Source organism: Leptodactylus fuscus, chromosome 11, assembly GCF_031893055.1.
Source record: "Leptodactylus fuscus isolate aLepFus1 chromosome 11, aLepFus1.hap2, whole genome shotgun sequence".
Taxonomy (NCBI): domain Eukaryota; kingdom Metazoa; phylum Chordata; class Amphibia; order Anura; family Leptodactylidae; genus Leptodactylus; species Leptodactylus fuscus.
In genome coordinates, this window is record NC_134275.1 from 29,356,903 (window position 1) to 29,377,704 (window position 20,802).

Consider the following 20,802-nt stretch of genomic DNA (forward strand, 5'->3'; position numbering starts at 1 on the left):
CGTAAATGTTGTTTCCGGTGATAAGTGAAGCCTCCGATATGTCACAGTATGGAAGTGATTGCTGTGCAGCCATCGCCCTCCATCTGGCAGATGCATTTGGTTTCAGATCCCAGTGAGCACACTTTTTATTATGAAGTGTGGTAAAGTAAAATTTCCATCTTTCTTTCATGTTGGCGATTTCTTTGAACAGTGTTTGTGGTCAGAGTTCTCCCTTCACTTGGCTCGCTCTCATGTCTACTATTTTTTTTTTCTGTCTTTTTTTCTTTTTGTTTAACCAAACATTTTCTCATTTTTTCCCCTCCAGCATTCCTACTTCACAGTGCCTGATTCTCGAGAGCTGCCCAGTATTCCTGAGAACGTGAGTACCTAGCAAGGTCTAGTCACCTGGCTCTGTATATTTTGCAGCGTTTGCCTCATTTTCAGTTTCAGTATCTAAAGGTCACCAGCTGGACACAGTCACTCATTTATCTTCATAGGCTAAGATTAGGGGCTCCCTGTCCCTGACATCTTGACCTGAAGAGAGGCACCAGCATCTGATCAGCCTAGAAGTCTAGCAAATGTAGAATACCAGAAATACTTCTTTCCTTCTCCAAGATAGTTATTTGTGTTAGCATTTTCCTGTCTTCATGATTGTCTTCATGATCAATTCGGTATGAGAAGTTTCCGATCCACATTTCAGTAGGACTCTGTTCACGTATACGTTACATTTTTTGTTTCAAACAGCAACCATGATGTGGTGCCAAATCGGTAACAGAAAGGACACCAACCACACCCAACAGAAAGGACACCAACTGCACCCAACAAACATCTTTGACATAGGCTATATTCTCATGAATGAGCCTGTTCTTGGTAGTATTTTTCACAGATATGCATTGGATTCATTTTTTTCATGAACTCATTCACCTCCATGGAAAAATGCGTTCTTTGAAAAGTACACTACATTTTTTTGGGATCATCCACTTTCCAGCACCTCTGTTGTATGAATATAGCCTTATGATGGGGTCTGTTTGGGTACATTCAGAGATTCCATTGCTTGTTACTCAGCATTGGCCTAAAAAAGTCATATGTCGCATTTGTCAGTGGACTAAAAACACACCCTTACCGCGGTGTGTCCAGCTAATAATGTGAGCACTGTGTCACAAATGTTTTGCTAGGGGCAGTCTTGTGTCAGCATTCACTGTATAGAAGCATACATTTATTTTTATCTTATTTTTTGGTCATGGTACTGAAACTTCACTTTCAAAAGCGATAATGCAGGGGCACGTTAATGGGTATGCACATAGGATGCAGCCCCTGCCTCATCTTAAAGGGATCCTATCATTTAAACACATTTTTTTTTCTCCCTACCGTGTCGGAATAGCCTTAAGAAAGGATATTCGTCTCCTACCTTTAAAAGTCTTCTCCAGGCCGCCGTTTGCTTGAAATACCAGTTTTTAGCAAAATCCAAATGAGTTCTCTCGCAGCACTGGGGGCGGGCCCCAGCGCTCAAACAGCACCATGGGCGTCCCCAATGCTACCAGAGAACTCTCCAGCGCCGCCTCCATCTTCGTCAGGAACGTCATCTTCCTGTGTCTTCTTCCGGCAAAGGGTTTGAAGCTTTTAGGCCTCGGGAAGAGCCTACTGCGTATGCCCGCGGCCACAAGAAAAATAGCCGCTTACACAGTAAGTAAGCGGCCATTTTCTTGTGGCCTGTGGGCATGCACAGATGGCTCTGCCTGAGGCCTACAAGTTTCAAAGCCTGCACCGGAAGAAGACACAAGAAGACGACAAAGATGATAAAGATGGAGGCGGCGCTGGAGAGTTCTCTGGCAGCATTGGAGACGCTCCCAGTGCTGTTTGAGCGCTGGGGCCCGCCCCCAGTGCTGGAAAAGAACTCATTTGTGTATTGGCGAAAACCGGTATTTCAAGCGAACGGTGGCCTGGAGAAGACTTCTAAAGGTAGGAGACTAATAACCTTTCTTAAGGCTATTGCAATGTGGTAGGGAGAAAAAAATGTGTTTAAATGATAGGATCCCTTTAAAGGGGTATTCCCATGTACTTAATTATTTTTAAATCTGTAGATAATTAAAAGTTAAACATTTTTGCAAATATAAGTAACTAGCAGGAGGACCTGGCTTCGCATGGGTATATTTCATTCTTTGTTTGTGTAGTGGCCCCATGAGAATTGTCCAGTTTTGCACTGGTGTATGTGTATCCATAAGCATCTCATTTCGGATATCAGTGAAAAACCTGCAATCAGTTTTTATGTAAACCTGAAATAAAGCTGTGTGTATGGGACCTTGTGTAACAGTGTCATCCACAGCACCCTGCCCCTTTAAAACTGACATAAAGCAGTGAATAAAAATGGCTGGCTTGCTATGGAAACCTGGACTAAAATAATACGTGGTACTCTGTGCAGAGCTGTGTATCTAATCCTCCTGCGTGTGGTATTGTGTGCAGTGGTTGGTATCTAATCCTCTGGTGTGTGGAATTGTGTGAAGACGCGTGTATCTAATCCTCTGGCGCTTGGTACTTTGTGCATACCCGCATATCTAATCCTACAGCTTGTGATACTGTGTGCAGACATGTATATCTAATCCTCCAGCGTGTGGCACTGTGTGCAGACGTGCGTATCTAATCCTTTGGCGTGTGGTACTGTGTGCAGACGTGTGTATCTAACCCTCCCTGTGTGGTATTGTGTGCAGTGGCGCGTATCTAATCCTTCATCGTGTGGTATTGTGTAAAGACGTACATATCTAATCCTCCGGCGTGTGGAAGTGTGCACAGACGTGCGTATCTAATCCTGCAGCATGTGTAACTGTGTATAGATGCACGTATCTAATCCTCCGGCGTGTGGTACTGTGTGCTGACATGCGTATCTAATCATCTGGCATGTGATACTGTGTGCAGACACGTGTATCTAACCCTCCCCCTGTTGTAATGTTTGCAGTGGCATGTATCTAATCCTTCATTGTGTGGTATTGTGTAAAGACGTGCGTATCTAATCCTCTGGCATATGGAGCTGTGCGCAGACAGGCTTATCTAATCCTGCAGCATGTGGTATTGTGTAAAGACATGCATATCTAATTCTGCAGCATGTGCAACTGTGTATAGACGCACGTATCTAATCCTCCGGCGTGTGGAATTGTGTGTAGATGCACATATCTAATCCTGCGGTGTGTGGAACTGTGTGCAGACGTGCGTATCTAATTATCCAGCATGTGGTATTGTGTGCAGTGGTGCGTATCCAATCCTCCAGCGTGTGGTATTGTTTGCAGTGGCACGTATCTAATCCTCTGGTGTGTGGTATTGTGTGAAGACGTGCGTATCTAATCCTCCAGCTTGTGGTACTGTGTGAACGCACGCTTATCTAATCCTCTGGTGTGTGATACTATGTGCTGACTTATGTATCTAATCCTCTGGTGTTTGGTTCTTTGTGAAGACGCGTGTATGTAATCCTCTGGCATGTGGAACTGTGTGCAGACGCGCATATCTAATCTTTAGCCATGTGGTGCTTTGTGCAGACGTGCGAATGTAATCCTCTGGCGAGTAATACTGTATGCTGACCTGTGTATGTAATCCTCCAACGTGTGGTACACTGTGCAGACACGCATATTTAATCCTCTGGCGTGTGGAACTGTGTGCAGATGCACGTATCTAATCCTCTGGTGTGTGATAATGTGTACTGACCTGTGCATCTAATCCTCCAGCGTGTAGTACTTTGAGCAGACGCATCTATCTAATCCTCTGGCATGTGGAACTGTGTGCAGACGGGCTTATCTAATCTTTCAGCGTGTGGTACTGTGCGCAGACGTGCGTATCTAATGCTCTGGGGTGTGGAACTGTGTGCAGACGTGTGTATCTAATCCTCTGCCATGTGATACTGTATGCTGACCTGTGTATCTAATCCTTCAGTGTGTGGCATTTTGTGTAGACGCATGTATCTAATCCTCTGGCATGTGGAACTGTGTGCAGACACGCGTATCTAATCTTTTGGCGTATGGTACTTTGTGCAGATACGTGTATCTAATCCTCTGGCATGTGGAACTGTGCAGACGCATGTATCTAATCCTTCGGCTTGTGGAAGTGTGTGCAGACGCGCATATCTAATCTTTTGACTTGTGGAACTTTGTGCAGACGCGCATATCTAATCTTATGACATGTGATACTGTGTGCTGACCTGTGTATCTTATCCTCTGATGCGTGTATCTCAGCTTGGATTGTACATGTGCAGTGACCGTGTGTATTACAGTTGGAATATGAGTGAAAGACTTGCAGGTTTGTTTTGGCCAATGGGGGGGGGGGGGTGTCAGGGTTTTGGGAAAGTTGTATCTCTGAAATGGCACGTCCGAGTGAGTTGGTTTCTTGTCTTAAACCTTCCTGGACACCTGAAGTATCTGGGTGCATTCGGAGCACTCCTCCACTTACTAAAGTCCACCACCATCTCCTTGGTCTTCCCAGCATTAATCCTGAGGTGGTTCTGCTGACACCATTCCACAAAATCCTGGTTTAAGTCTCTGTACTCCATGTCGTCTCCGTCTGTGATGAGTCCTACTATTGTAGAGTCATCGGAGTACTTCTGTAAGTAACAGCTAGAGGAGTTGCACCTAAAATCAGGATTGTACAGTGTGAAGAGTAATGGGGCAAAAACTGTACCTTGTGGTGCCCCCGTACTACAGATCACAGTGTCTGACACACAGTCCCGGGCTCTCCCATACTGAGGTCGGTTTTGAGGTAGTCTAGGATCCAGTTGGGCAAGCAATGGTCCACTCCACCAAGCTCCAGCTTGTCCCTCAGTAGTCCTGGCCGAATGGTGTTAAAAGCACTGGAGAAATCAAAGAACTTCAAAGCCTGTTGGACGGGTCACTTTAGTCAACATGTAAATAATTATTTTTGCTTATTTATTTATTTTTATTACTGTTATTCAGTAAACACATACTGGATAAAGTTGGTCTTGATGTGATTCCATAGATATCCTGTTAACCCCACCGCTATATTAGATATTCAAATCAAGGCTATTACATAAGATTTCTAGAAATCTCTTGTTCAAGGTTTTCATGCATCTTCTTGAGCCCTTTTATTCTGGAAATCGGTAGCTTTCTGAGATTACAGACTGCCATATGTCTATGGCATTTTTTTATTTTTTTTATAAATCTCCACTTAAAGTTTTGATGCACTGTCTTTTATAGAAATGTCAGTGGAGTGTGTTCTCTCATTGAGCTTGGAATAAAGCCAGTTATTTGATCAAAAACATTATTCTTTTGCATTTTAGTTTCCTGCTAATGTTTAGTTGTGCTAGACAAGTCAAGGTTAGCAATCCGGATGTATTGCAGAATTATTGATAAGTCAGTTGCCTTTAGAAAAGGGGGTGCCGATGTTACATTACACCCTAGTGGTCCTAGAAGTGAATAGAAGCTCTGTGGGTGGGCACATGTATCTGTAGAATTTAATTCTCACATTGCTTGTTGTAATACCTTTATACAAATATACATCCATATAGTTTGTCCAAAGCTTGATATTGGTTGCCTGTCCTAAGTATAGGTCATTAATATCAGATCGGTATGGGGGGGCAGCACCCATCACCATCACCAACCACCATCTGATAAATGTACAGTATACAGAACTGGAAGCAGACTTCTCCATACATTGTTTAGTAGCCATGTCGGGGTACTGCTGCTCAGTTGCCATTCAAGTGAAATATGGCCACTGTAGGTTATGGAACGGTCAGTTTCTGGCTCCATGTCACTTGCAAGTATCAGATGATCAGTTTGTGTGCTAGGGAATTGTCCATTAATATTGACTCCTGGGTGTAACGCCTATAATTCCTATTTCATGTATGGATACTAGTCAAAGTATCTTTGTTGGCATTTGCAGGCGATACCAGACCTGACAGTTTATTGAAAGGCCGATCCCTCTTCAATGTTTTGGTTGCTGATCGAGGTTCATACCCTGTCCTGGCTCTGGTTTCTTGTGCTATTGTTTCTGGTTCTGACTCCAGGGTGACGCAGCATTGTTCCTGGTTATTACTTTATCTGCTCATTTGGATTATGTGGTACCTGTGATTCTATTCTTGACCCTTCCTGACTCATCTTGCCACATCCTCAGGCCTGCCGCTATCTGACCACTAATCTGATCATGAACCTTGGCTCCATTCCCAATGTCACCACTACTCCATCAGCCAGGTGCATAACTATAAGCTCACAGGCACTAATGCTAGCACTCAGCTTAGGCCCCCTGTGCTACTTTTCACACCTCCGCTGTGTCCCATCTATACATTTTAGCAGAATTTACATTTTCCTTTCCTTCTCTATCTTGCCCAGAGCATCGCACAGACTTGTTCACACCATATCTGTGCACACAAGCTTCACATCATTCCCATCCGTTATCAGTGCCCCCACATCGTTATCATTCACTTATTTGTGCTATAGCCTCACCCACAGGATCTATCCTTGACTATGTGCTCCTTTCTGGCAGGAAAGGCTGTGTATCTTACTGGGGTAATACATTTTTAAAGAGGACCTTTCATCAGATTGGGCACATGCAGTTTTATATACTGCTGGAAAGCTGACAGTACGCTGAATTCAGCGCACTGTCGGCTTTCCCGATCTGTGCCCGGTGTAAAGCGCTATCGGTCCCGGTACCGCTTTAGTGTCAGAAGGGCGTTTCTGACAGTTAGCCAGGGACGCCCTTCTGCCCAGCAGCGCCTATCGCGCTGTGCTCTAAGACCGGGAGGAACGCCCCCCTCCCCTCCTGATAATACTCGTCTATGGACGAGCTGTGTGAGCAGAGGGAGGGGGGCGTTCCTCCCCACTCACACTGTACAGCACGATAGGCGCTGCTGGACAGAAGGGCGTCCCTGGCTAACTGTCAGAAACGCCCTTCTGACACTAAAGCGGTACCGGGACCGATAGCGCTTTACACCGGGCACAGATCGGGAAAGCCGACAGTGCGCTGAATTCAGCGTACTGTCAGCTTTCCAGCAGTATATAAAACTGCATGTGCCCAATCTGATGAAAGGTCCTCTTTAATGCACAGATTGGCAACCATCAAAGGAGATCAAAGAAGTTTAATGTAATCTGTAGGCCAGTTCTCTGTCTGGTCACAGCTACAGTCCTATGAAAAAGTTTGGGCACCCCTATTAATCTTAATCATTTTTAGTTCTAAATATTTTGGTGTTTGCAACAGCCATTTCAGTTTTATATATCTAATAACTGTTGGACACAGTAATATTTCAGGATTGAAATGAGGTTTATTGTACTAACAGAAAATGTGCAATATGCATTAAACCAAAATTTGACCGGTGCAAAAGTATGGGCACCTCAACAGAAAAGTGACATTGATATTTAGTAGATCCTCCTTTTGCAAAGATAACAGCCTCTAGTCGCTTCCTGTAGCTTTTAATCAGTTCCTGGATCCTGGATGAAGGGATTTTGGACCATTCATCTTTACAAAACAATTCAAGTTCAGTTAAGTTTGATGGTCGCCGAGCATGGAAAGCCCACTCTCAAATGATCTGAAAACAAAGATTGTTCAACATAGCTGTTCAGGGGAAGGATACAAAAAGTTGTCTCAGAGATTTAACCTGTCAGTTTCCACTGTGAGGAACATAGTAAGGAAATGGAAGACCACAGGGACAGTTCTTGTTAAGCCCAGAAGTGGCAGGCCAAGAAAAATATCAGAAAGGCAGAGAAGAAGAATGGTGAGAACAGTCAAGGACAATCCACAGACCACCTCCAAAGAGCTGCAGCATCATCTTGCTGCAGATGGTGTCACTGTGCATCGGTCAACAATACAGTGCACTTTGCACAAGGAGAAGCTGTATGGGAGAGTGATGAGAAAGAAGCCGTTTCTGCAAGCACGCCACAAACAGAGTCGCCTGAGGTATGCAAAAGCACATTTGGACAAGCTAGCTTCATTTTGGAAGAAGGTCCTGTGGACTGATGAAAAAAGATTGAATTGTTTGGTCATACAAAAAGGCGTTATGCATGGCATCCAAAAAACAACCAGCATTCCAAGAAAACCTTTTGCTACCCATTGTAAAATTTGGTGGAGGTTCCATCATGCTTTGGGGCTGTGTGGCCAATGCCAGCACCGAGAATCTTATTAAAATTGAGGCTCGCATGGATTCCACTCAGTATCAGCAGATTCTTGAGAATAATGTTCAAGAATCAGTGACGAAGTTGAAGTTACGCCGGGGATGGATATTAGAGCAAGACAATGATCCAAAACACCGCTCCAAATCGACTCAGGCATTCATGCAGAGGAACAATTACAATGTTCTGGAATGGCCATCCCAGTCCCCAGACCTGAATATCATTGAACATCTGTGGGATGATTTGAAGCGGGCTGTCCATGCTCAGCGACCATCAAACTCAACTGAACTTGAATTGTTTTGTAAAGAGGAATGGTCCAAGATACCTTCATCCAGGATCCAGGAACTGATTAAAAGCTACAGGAAGCGACTAGAGGCTGTTATCTTTGCAAATGGAGGATCTACTAAATATTAATGTCACTTTTCTGTTGAGGTGCCCATACTTTTGCACCGGTCAAATTTTGGTTTAATGCATATTGCACATTTTCTGTTAGTACAATAAACCTCATTTCAGTCCTGAAATATTACTGTGTCCATCAGTTATTAGATATATCAAACTGAAATGGCTGTTGCAAACACCAAAATATTTAGAACTAAAAATGATTAAGATTAATAGGGGAGCCCAAACTTTTTCATAGGACTGTATGACCACTGTAAGGCTGAGTTCACACAAGGTTTTTTGGACCGACTTTTGACGCAGAGACTGCCTCAGAACCCAGTCCAAAAAACGGCTAGCCACGACCAGATGCCAGTGCAATGCATCGGCATCCAGTCACGGCATTCCGCTCTGGATTAGACCCAAATGAATGGTCCTAGAAAGGAGGGAGTGTCGTGCCCGGACGCTGCAGCAAGAAAAGGGCAGCTTGCTTCTTTTTTTCCGTGAGCGGCATAAAACCACTAGCATGAAAAAAGAAATGAGCGGCTCCCATTGAAGTCAATGGGAGGCATTTTTTGGAACCGGATTCTGAAGCGGATTCCGTGTCAAAATCTGGTCCAAAAAACCTCATGTGAACTCAGCCTTAACCACATAGTTATGCCAATGTCATCATAGCTGCTGCCACCAATCCATGACACTTCTGGGATCATGGCCTGGCAATTTTTCTGCCCTAACTTCCTTGTTAACAGAGAAGATCAGGGAATCCCTTTGACTCTGTATCCAAGTCTAGTTAGTATCAAATGGATTGTGATTAGAGAATTCACCGGTGGATCTCCAGCCTGTGACCAAGGAATTAGAGACTATTAGAGATGAGCGAACACTGTTCGGATCAGCCGATCCGAACAGCACACACCCATAGAAATGAATGGAAACACCTGTGACGCTGACTTGGCCGGCCAGCGTCACAGGTGCTTCCATTCATTTCTATGGGAGTGTGCTGTTCGGATCGGCTGATCCGAACAGTATTCGCTCATCTCTAGAGACTATATATATTATGTTCTTCTGTTTGGAAAATGTTAGTTGTGTTTTCCCTCTTTTGAAGCGTATGAAGATCAATTGACGAACATTTTCAGTCTGACGCCGCACTTTCTCGCTTCCTCTTCTGTCAGCATTGTTGCTATCTGCAGTCTATCATTTAAAAAGCCTTAATGTGTTTGTATAATTCTAGATAATGCATAGATTGTGTAATTCTCAGGAATACATTATGTGTATAGTACAAGCGCATTTTACCACTGTTCTTTCTTAACTTCGCACTAGCAAATTCCCCCCGTGGAGATTTTCCCTGTCATTTCCATCCGAACAATTTTACAAAATATAGTTAAATATATTGTGCATATTTCTATCTGTATACATAGGAACGTCGAAGAGTTTCAATTTGTTTTTGTCCTTCTCACATACACATTAGTATTCATGTAGGCGTCTTAATGTAGATAAATACAGGCGATACCCTGTCATAAATATTAATGGGTTTGCAGCGGTTGACCTGCGGTGTGCGGCATAAAATCAAAGCGTTTAAATAATTACTACATTTTAAGGAGGTTTAAGTGTTTTCAGCAGTGCTGTAAGTGTGTGTTATTTCTCGCGAGTAATGGTTCTCCATGTAAGAATCAAACTGCTACAAGACGTACTAACATTGTAATTATGAGGCTTTGTGGCAGAGTTTTGTTTGCCGTGATCATTGTAAAACAATTCGCTGGCTGTAAAGATTTCCCAGCGTACCTGGCGACTCTGGGTCAGAGGACGTGATGGATTTTATAAATGACTACAAGTGTCTTTTCCCATCGATAATACAGAGCGGCATAGCGGACTCCACCATGTCAGCGGACCTAGAGGAGATTACCAGTTTCTTGGCTAAAATAAGAGAAAAGATCTATATTAAAATGACTAGAAGATGGAAGTTATGATCCTTGTCCGCTCCCCCAATCCTGATAAATTATTGATTTGATTTATTTTTGGTTGGAGGGTGCTCTATTACAGTATCCAGTTATCAGCTCTGCTAATTGAATTTTGCTGATAAGGGAGCACCAGACATGCAAGGCCAGCGGCATAGAAGCGACTCGCTGCTGGCTTTACATGTGAGACAGCAAGTGAAACCCTGCCCACCAATTTACAGAGAAAACCAGGAAGTGAACAGAGTTTACAGCCTGCAAGTCGGTGACCGGGCCACTTGGGAATACCCATTTAATGTCCCCCTTCATCTGCCACTAATTTAATGTCCCCCTTCTATCTGCCCCCAGTTTAATTTCCCCTTCATCTCCTCCAGTTCAATTGCCCCTACATCTGCCCCCAGTTTCCCTTTCTTGCTCACACATGCTGTCTCTTTTCATCTCCTTAATTTCCATCAGTCTCTATTCCCAGCAGCTTCGCCTTTCTGTGTAACACCGCACTGTCCTGTAGTATTCACAATAGCTCCACCCACACGAGTCTGATCAAATCGTCATGACGTCATCAAAGGTCCTTTAGCCCACTAGGATTTAGCATCTGCCTTTACATCTACCTTTGTTAGGGTAAACTAACAGGACAAACCGTAAGCTTTCCGGGACGGTGTGACAGCAGTGTAAAATCGGGACTGTCCTGCCGGATCTGGGATGGTTGGGAGCTATTAGTGTGGTATACAGAGTTCTTTGTCGTCCGATTTTCTGAATAGTCAGGCTGTCCAGTTCCTTTCTTAGTTGAATGACGCCCCTCTACTGTTAGGAGAGTGGACAGATTATCTTCAATAAAATATTATGGATTTCAATTGCGAATGGTTATATAATGAAGTGTGCTATAGTCCAAACCATACCGCACCTATAGCAACACTGCTCATTGGTCATGGTGATGTCCCACTGCTGTATTGTATGAAGAACTTTATAGGATCTTATTCTAAGTGGTATAATTGCTCTTAAAGATGAAGTGTTAAGGCAATAAGAATCGAGTGAAAATGGATCTGTATTTTTATGCAGTCATAAACCTGACTAATCCATAAATATTATCTGCAAAGCCCCTGTTATATAACCGCACGTGTGTTGATTGGCCGGATTTAGGATCTGGATTTGCAGACCTGAAAAGCTATATGTAAGTGCGGGATTCACCCTTAAACAAGCATAGTATACATACTGCATAGTGCTATGCCAAACCAGTGCAAAGACTGTCAGATATACAGAATACAGTGGTCTCCAGGCAATATAAACAGCCAAGTCCACACACCATATAAACCCTAATGTTGTACTCTATTGCAGAGCCATGAATAAATGATCGTAGAAATCCTATTGTGTCTGTTTTTTCCAGCCCTGGCTTTTACAAGGAGAACTGTTGGGTTATTACTTTTATTGCTGGAAAATGGAAACGTTTACTGGTACAAATATGCAATAATATTGTATAATCCTGAATACAAAGGCCCATTTGTTATGATGACACGGAACACCCCAGGATTAACCCTTTGCATGGTTAGCAGCTTGGCTTTGTTAGGAATATTGACAAATAACCTAATAACGCATCATAGTGTCATTTTTTAAATTTTTATTTTTTTTTTAAATGTAGATCCCCACATAGAGCTCACAATGTACATTTTTTTTTCCTATCAGTATGTCTTTTTTGGAATATGGGATGGAAATCCATGCAAACACGGGGAGAACATGCAAACTCCTTGCAGATGGTTTTTTGCCCTTGGTGGGATTTGAATGCGAGCGCTGCAAGGCTGCAGTGCTAACCACTGAGCCACCATGTGGCCCCACCATAGTGTCATTTTTTGTTATTTCTTGTGAGTTGTATAGTCTAATAAATTTTAAAGAGGACCTTTCATGGTTTAGAACACATGCAGTTTTATATACTGCTGGAAAGCCGACTTTGCGCTGAATTCAGCGCACTGTCGGGCTTTTCCGATCTGTTCCCCAGGTGAAGCGCTAGCGGTGCCGGTACCATAGCTCTTCACAGTCAGAAGGGCGTTCCTGACAGTCTGTCAGGAACGTCCTTCTCCACAGTAGTGCCTATAGCGCTGTATAGTGTGAGTGGGGAGGAACGCCCCCTCCCCTCCTAATAATACTTGCCTATGGACGAGTACTGTGAGCAGAGGAAGGAAGCATTACTCCCCGCTCACACAGTAAGGGAGCGTTCACACTACCGTCATGCAGGGTTCTTCTGTCCGCTTGAGAAGTCGGACATCTTCACTTGCGGATAGGGAAGGACGGGCATGGAGTGCAAAACAACGCACCCGATGCCCATTGAAATGAATGACAGGTGTCACGGACACAGCAAGTGTCCGCTCCTAATGTCCGTGACATATTTTGAGCGGACACTACCTGTCGGACACCGACGGTAGTGTGAACGCTCCCTTACAGCACGATAGGCGCTTCTGTAGAGAAGGGTGTTCCTGACAGACTGTCAGGAATGCCCTTCTGACTGTAAGGAGCTACAGTACCAGAATCAGATCGGGAAAGCAGACAGTGCGCTGAATTCAGTGTACTGTCGTCTTTCCAGCAGTATTTAAAACTGCATGTGCTCCAAACCATGAAAGGTCCTCTTTAAAGATTTTTCATATGGGATATGCTGAGATTGGTGGAGTTCTGGTCTTTGGGACCCCACCTGATATTCTTAAAAGGATTGTGCATGGACTCAAAAACATGGCTGCTGCCTTCTCTTGAAATGACCTCCTGTCTATTGGTCTCATGGCAATTACACATCTCCTTCCAATTACATTGAATTGACAGACAGGATGTCACTTCCTGAGGAGAAGAAGAAAGCAGCCATGTTTTTGAAGTCCTGCATATAACCCCTTAAACCATAAAGCCATCACTTTATTCCCGGACATTGATGCTCCTTTACCTCCAATATTAATAGAGCTAAGTATAGTTCACTGCAAAGTAGGTGGACGAGATCAGTGAAGTACCAGGAAAATGAGGGCTGGTGGGGTGTTGACTGTTGGACCCCCGAAATGATGGCATATACAAACAATACGTCATCTAGTACTGGATGTTTGTTAATGCACAGGGATTACACTGGATTAAAATTGACATCCAAACTGGGCGGTCACCCTAATGTATGTTAATGACATTGAAATAGCTACCAGTTAGTATTTGGGATCTTTGATGCCTTATTCACATGACTGTTGTTTGTTTCAGGCCTGATCATCAATTTCCCTTGATCCTTTTTCACCCAGATCTAACTAAATATATGAAGAGATTTTGCTTCTTTCACCGTAAACACCAGTTGATCTTTGCAAGAAACCTGTTGGACGTATTAAATAAATATCAGCTGGTACAAGCTCCTAATGTTCTATGCTCTGTGCTCACATACATTATTATTTTTTGTTTGTTTTAGGACTAAATGGACTTGACAGCATAGAGGAAAATGATAAAAAGGGTTCAGGCACCCTGGGCTATACACCACTGACTACACTATGGTTTCATAGAGCAGGTTAATTCAGTTCCTAGAGCAAGAAAGATTCCCAATACAGCAGTCTATAGATGAGTCCCTTCATGTTAGGGTACATGCACATGTCCGAGTGCCTTGTACAGGTCTATGAAGAATAGAACACTGCATGGTTGGCTCTGTGTGCCATCTGTGTTCTCCACAGACCCAAATGAGCCCAGACCAGAGAATGGACAGGAATAGGAACGGTCCTGAATTTTGCCTCTGAGCTCATAGCCCTTTGCTCCCACTTACCAGACCTGTGAAAAACAAAGTTATGTGCACGATGCCATAGAAAAAAATGGATAGTATAGTGGCCAAACTATACCTTTCCATTTACCTACTGTATAAAATTATATTTTTATGAAATTTACATATTTTTTCAGTTTCAAATGTATTTTTTTGAAATGTATCGAAAGAATACAAAGATCAAATCCATCATAACAAAAGTTAAATAATGCAAGATAAGGTAGGCCTAAAACTGCGCGTCACGCTCACCTACTTTTAAGACTGGTAGTGAGTACTGCAGGGGTTGTGCCATTTAATTCTATGGGACAACCCCTGCACTACTCACAACGGCCACTATGAAATCAATTGTGAGTGACAGACACAGTCACAGAGATGGCCCTGGCGGTCAAACACCCATCAATGTAAAACTGTCATCAGTATGAAAAAGGAAAAACTTTTCTTTAGATATTGCGTAGTCTGATCCCCAGGGGTTTGGGTTATACTGTCTCAGTAGATGTGGTGTACATTGGCATGATCAGATTCCATTACCTCTGTGTACCCATGAAGGCATGTACATGCAGACTTTTTTGTGCACACATATCCATTTTTTGCATTTTAACGCTAATCATAAATATGTTTCAAAAACCTCAATTACGTCCTTTTATACTTCAATAAAACGTCATCGCACCTGGAAGTTTTCTTAAGGTCTATGAAGTGAGAGAGGATAGAATTTGGTCTTTATCTGGAACAAGCGCTCTGCGTTCTACGTCCAAGTGAAACACCTCTTTAAGATCAGGCTTTTGCTCTTTTATAGTCTGCAGTAAATGTGGTGTTTATAGAAGAGTTTACGCAGCTCTGCCAGAAGCAGGTATTTGGGTCCCCTTCCCTAGAGACTTTACGGCCAATGTAACCCTTTTTGCACCAGAATATCGTGTGGTTATGACTAGATTGATTTCAGATAGCTTCGGGCTAGATCTGAGACTTGCCAGCAGGATCTTCTGTTATTTTTTCCAATGACCTTCTTATAGTATAGGTTTCTGGTCATGTTGTCTGCCCCAAAGCTAAACGCTGTGCAGTTCCATGGTTAAGGGTCATGGAAAGTAGCCTTAGGGATAAGCACCAAGTCCTCTTGTCCAAGGTTGTTAGACAACGTAATATTAACCTTTTTCAGAAGGGAGCCCCAATTTATTTTGCTATGAAATCGTCCACACTCTTACTTCCATCTCATACAGTTATACTATAGTAGGATAGTCACAATGCATAGGTAGGTATCTGTGCAGTGAGGTCTGGTTTCTAGAGCTCTGCTTGCTTTGATTAATTGTTTATTTCCAGTGAATAGAAATCACCCATGGTCATGTTATATGGAGTCTATGGTCATGTTATATACTGTAGAGTCCATGGTCATGTTATATAGAGTCTAGAGATGAGTGAATATACTAGTTCGAATACCTCCACCGCATAGCTCCCGGTGCATCAACCCTTCCGGGGCATCAAATTTTTCCTGCCCCTCCCACCTTCCCTGGCACCGGGAGCTATGCGTTGGAGGTATTTGATTGAGTATATTCACTCATCTCTAATAGGGTCCATGGTCGTGTTATATGGAGCTCATGGTCATGTTTTATACAGTCTATACATGGTCATGTAATGAACACACAGCACAGTAATCGGAGTTCTGTCATATAACAAGCCATGCCCCTGTGTATCTATCACTTGAACATGGACTGATTTTTGTCCCCTGGAAGTAAAAAAAATGAATCAAAGCAAGCAGAGATCTAGAAAGTGGAGACAAGTTGATACAGAAAGCATATTGGAAAACTGTAGAAATTTTCACTATACAAATAATATATATGTGGTGAAACTGGACAACTCCTTTAATGTTGAGAAAAACTGAAGCATTTTGTTCAGTTCTTCTTCTCAGACCTACCTCTCCATTTGCATCTGTTTTTAGGTTATGCATTGAATGGATCTATAGAACGAATAACCAAAACTGTATAGAAATGGATTTTAATATTCATTTTCATGTACCCTATTAGGCCTCATCCACATAACTGAGTGCGCAGGTCGAAGGGTTCCGATTTTAATGGAAGGCATTTGGATGACACCTGAGTGCTTCTGTGATACATTGATTTTAATAATGGGGGAAGTTCTATTTCAAGTCATTTTTGCGTATCTGGATAGAACATGCGCCATAATCCTCTGAACCCCCCCTTGGAATGCACACTTGATCATGTGTATAAGGTCTTATGGAGTTCTTAGAGTTCAGTCTCCTGTTCAGGATCCTCATCTCTTGTCTGGAGTGATTAGAAGGTCCCGTAGCTCAGGAGGATCGGTCCTGTTCTGCATTACTTGGACAGCCCCTCAATATTATAGTATATATTTTACAATATTCATTGTATACACAGGTTAAAGTCATTATTGCCTCACCTAAATGAGAATTGTATTCCGCACCAGTAACAAGCTTGCAACGTCACTAAATTCCATATTTAAATACTGACAATAAACTCCTCAGCGCACTAAATCTGCTCACAAAAAGTAGAAGGCTTTTTCTCTTTTGCACATAAAACATTGTCCTTTGCCAAGTAGTTCATTTTTTCTATTATATGATCGTTTCCATTTAAAGTGGATTGTGTTGGAGCTATCAAACCATAACTGGATTCATGTAACTGATGTCATTACCCTGTACACTTATAATATCACCAGAAAGTTTTGAAAGATTTTTTAGACTATATTAATACCATCTGTTGACTTACGGGAATATGTTGTCTTCAGTTCAATGAAATGGATACGTGGAATCTAAGCTGTGTGTAAGAATTGATAACATCCATGTTTATGGACCATATGCTACAAAGCCTGTAGTGTGAAGATCAGTCTGCTGTGGAGGTGGATGAGAAGCGTAGATAGGATGATCACATAGTAAAGACATCCGTACGCATTATAGAGAAGTAGGTTGATGGCTGAACTAGTATGAAATGATTGATTGTCTGGTGAATGTCTGGTTCCACTGACATGTCATACGGTCCTTTAATGGTAAAGATTCACATTTGCGGTTTGTTGATGCAGGTTTTCAAGCCAAGACCAGGAATGGATTGAAAAGAAGTACCATCTGTCATTTATAGGCCCTCACTGTTTATGATCCACACCTGGTTTTAGCTTCAAGACTACATGAACAGAACCGAAACATGTGTCCTTACCCTTACAATGGATGATGATGGATTGCCTAAATTATTGAAAACGCTTCTTTGTTGGTTGGTGACTTATCAACGGGAATGGTGGCACATGTGCACCTACTGCTAAATTTACAATGATGGTAAAACATCCCCGGTCTCAGGATTGGTGCGCGGTCTGAGTGGTCAGACGCCCACCAATAATCCATTAATCCTCTAAGTTATGGACAAAGGATAAATAGTTGTGGCATAATTGGAAAATTGTGTAACTTTTAATTATGCAGGAAATACTATTAATTATGCAGGAAATACGATTTTTCTGACACTATAATAATTAAAAAAGCACTCCAATTTATTTTACTAATATAGTGTAGCATAGGCTATTGTTAAGTAAATGGGCCTTACGTTTACTTTTTTTTTATTTGATACACCATCCTTATTTCATTTTTCCTTCTTATATGGCTTCCTAATTCAGCCTGTAATTCTCATTATGTCTCTAACTCTTCAGAGAGAAACAAAGGTAGAGTCTCATCACATTGCAAAATCACGGCCGCAAAATAGCGCCGCTTATACGATCCCAGCTCCCATTGAAATCAATGGGAGCGTATACGGCCTGCAAAATCTCACGCGGCGTATATATGCCACATCACGCGGCACTTTACTCCGTGTGAACTCACCCTAAGTCCTATCTAAATGCAGCTAGTAATGGACTAGTATCATAGAGCTTCTGTTCCCTAACTCACATTGCAGAGTCTTAGTGTATTCCTAGATCATGGAAATTTAGCCTGTCTCCACTGCCTCCTGCTTGTGATATATTTCTCTCTGTAAGTTCTGGCATGCAGGAGGCAGTGGAGAGCTGTGTGATACTGAATCTCATAGGAGTACACAGTAATTATGCACACAGCACTTCCCTTGCACCATCTGCAAAAGACGAAAAATTTGAAAATGTATAGCTGCCACTAAGCCGGGGGAAAAATTTGTGCAAGTAGAATAATACTGGTGAGCTTGTGTTATTTTTCTTAGGCACAAATCTTGTAGTGCTTCTTCACTGCTTAAAGAGAAATTTGGATTTGTGGTGTTTCTATTGAACGCCAATTGTATGTTCAATAGATGCTTTTATTAACCTTTTTACCGCTGACTTTCCATGTTGGTTGCTTACTAGTTTTTATGATTTTTTTCAATTTTAGACCATTATGAGAGAGGTTTTTTGTGAGGCGATCCCTTATATAGTAGGGATTTTTCAGCAAGTGATTGAATAATGTAAAGTATTTGGATAGATTATCTTTGGATACAGCTACACATCTATGTTTGTATAAATGTCAAATTCAAATTGTTTGATTTCCTTTCTTTACAGAGAAACCTGACTGAATATTTTGTGGCCGTAGATGTGAATAATATGCTACACCTCTATGCCAGTATGTTGTACGAGCGTAGGATCCTAATTTGTTGCAGTAAACTAAGCACGGTGAGTTAATATTCATGAAATCATTGAACAAATCCTGAGAAGAGCAATTTAAAAAAAAAAATATTTTAATATTTTACTGTGCAATAAATATTGAAATATACATCCTAAATAATACATGAAGTGGGTTAGGCTCATATATAAAAACAGGAGCAGTTTATATGAGTGGTTCACATATGGCAAAAATAGAAAAACTGTAGCGCTTACTCTAGGTTATACTCTAGGTTATACTGATTCTCTATTATAGATTTTTCTAAAAGGTGAAAAAGTCAAACACTAGTATTGTACTGGAAGGGGAGTGTTTAATAAGTTGCTTCATTATCAGTATATGCTGGGTTCCAGGCTTCATCGACCAGAGTAGAAAGTGAATACGAACAACAGCACACACTTTGGAGGACACAGCCCCATTCTTGCAGTACATGGACATAAATTCAGTGGCTTAGTAGAACTGCCTACTTTTTTCAATGTATTTCCTTGTGTAGTAAATGTATGGCCAGTTGGAGCAGCTACATTCTGTGGCTAACCTGTGACAATCAGCTGATCAAGAATCAACTTCAATATAAATCTTATGCGCGACGAGACCAAATCTATAAAGTGATCATCACATGATAGATGGAGAGAAACTGGGCTCTGTGATCTATACATGCATGTTTATATCATTGGCAGCAGAATTGCTGAGTAAAACGTAAAGTAATTCCTCACTCCTAGATGAGACAGTAGAGCCTTGCTGATGATAATCTGCCATTCTGCCAGGAGTAACTATACAATTGCAAATAAATACCTGAGAAAAGCCCAAGTGACCATATTATAGGAGATCTAGGAACACAGGATTGTAAATAAAGGTCAAAGACATACAACCAAGCAGATAAAACACAAGAAAAAGAAAATAACCGATAAGCACAGCCGGTGAAGCCGCTGCTGTTAGTGAATACTATACTATCTGTAACCAGCCAAACAGTCAGAAGTAGAAGAAAGAACGTAGAAGACGTTCCATTGTAAGCTATGAGATTTGCAGGATCTGTAGTCTTTTCACACAGCAACAGTTTGCAGACATATCTGTGCAGGCTGTGAGAAGAATCAACTTCTTCTCTCTCCTTTCACTGAGAAAGAAAAACTGCCTCTCATTCATTTCAATGGGAGTCACTAGCAGTTTTTTCTCCCGCTAGCGATTTTTTTTCAGCTAGTTTGGAAAAAAAAAGCTGCATGCCCTATCTTCAGGTGGATTCCGGGGGTTGAGGCTCGAGACTCCCTTCTGATTAGACCCATTCATCCGGGCCTGTTCAGGAGCTGGATGCCGTGACGGGATGCTGATGCAATGTATTGGCGTTCTGTCGCGGCTAGCGATGCGAAAAAGCCACACGGAAAAGGTTTCGACCATGTGAACTAACCCTTAAGGTGTCTGAAAAGTTAGTGACTAGCATTTATAAGGCTCCGTTCACACAGAGTAACTTTGGCATTTTTTGTGCTTATTTTGGCACATAGCACCGCGTAAACGTGGCGTTAACGGCGCGTTTGCGCCGTGCTATTTTGCGGTCGCGTTGAACGGCGCAAACACGGCGTATACGCGGCGCTATGTGCCAAAATAAGCACAAAATAAGCACAAAAAACTCTGTGTGAATGGAGCCTAAGAATGGAAACAAAATAGGTTTGCTACTGAACCTTATTCTCCAGGAGAGCTCAGTTTATTCCAAGCATATTCTATCTACCATGTACCAATCACTGCAACTTATTGATAGATTATGATAATGGATCCATTTATTGTGTATGTTTGTGTAGGTAAATTTACTTTTTATTTGCTTAAATCCAACATTTCAAAAGTGACACCATTCAGAATTCATATGAGAAAAAAGCAAGTTAGAGCTTTTCATTGAACTTTGGAAATAAGGTTGAAGTTGTAAGATGAGGACCCGCTTTGTATGTGCAGCTCCTCATTGTGGTTTTCATGTTGTATCAGAAAACACATGTTTTAGTTAATCAGCCTTAGTTCTACTGTCCAAAAGGAAAACCAGTCAATACACATTAACAGCTCAAAGAACGAGAAATCACTCTTCTC

At 42.1% G+C, this 20,802-nt stretch overlaps 1 protein-coding gene across 4 annotated transcripts in view; it reads left to right on the forward strand.

The window, feature by feature from the left end:
• The window catches only part of DENND1A (DENN domain containing 1A), a 553,473-nt gene that overhangs the window by 227,176 nt on the left and 305,495 nt on the right, over nt 1-20,802 (forward strand). For all 4 annotated transcript variants that reach the window (XM_075260171.1, XM_075260173.1, XM_075260172.1 and 1 more), the window contains exons 8-9: nt 305-358; nt 18,642-18,752. In XM_075260171.1, coding sequence (XP_075116272.1) covers nt 305-358; nt 18,642-18,752 — 165 coding nt within the window. The remainder of the gene's footprint in view (nt 1-304; nt 359-18,641; nt 18,753-20,802) is intronic.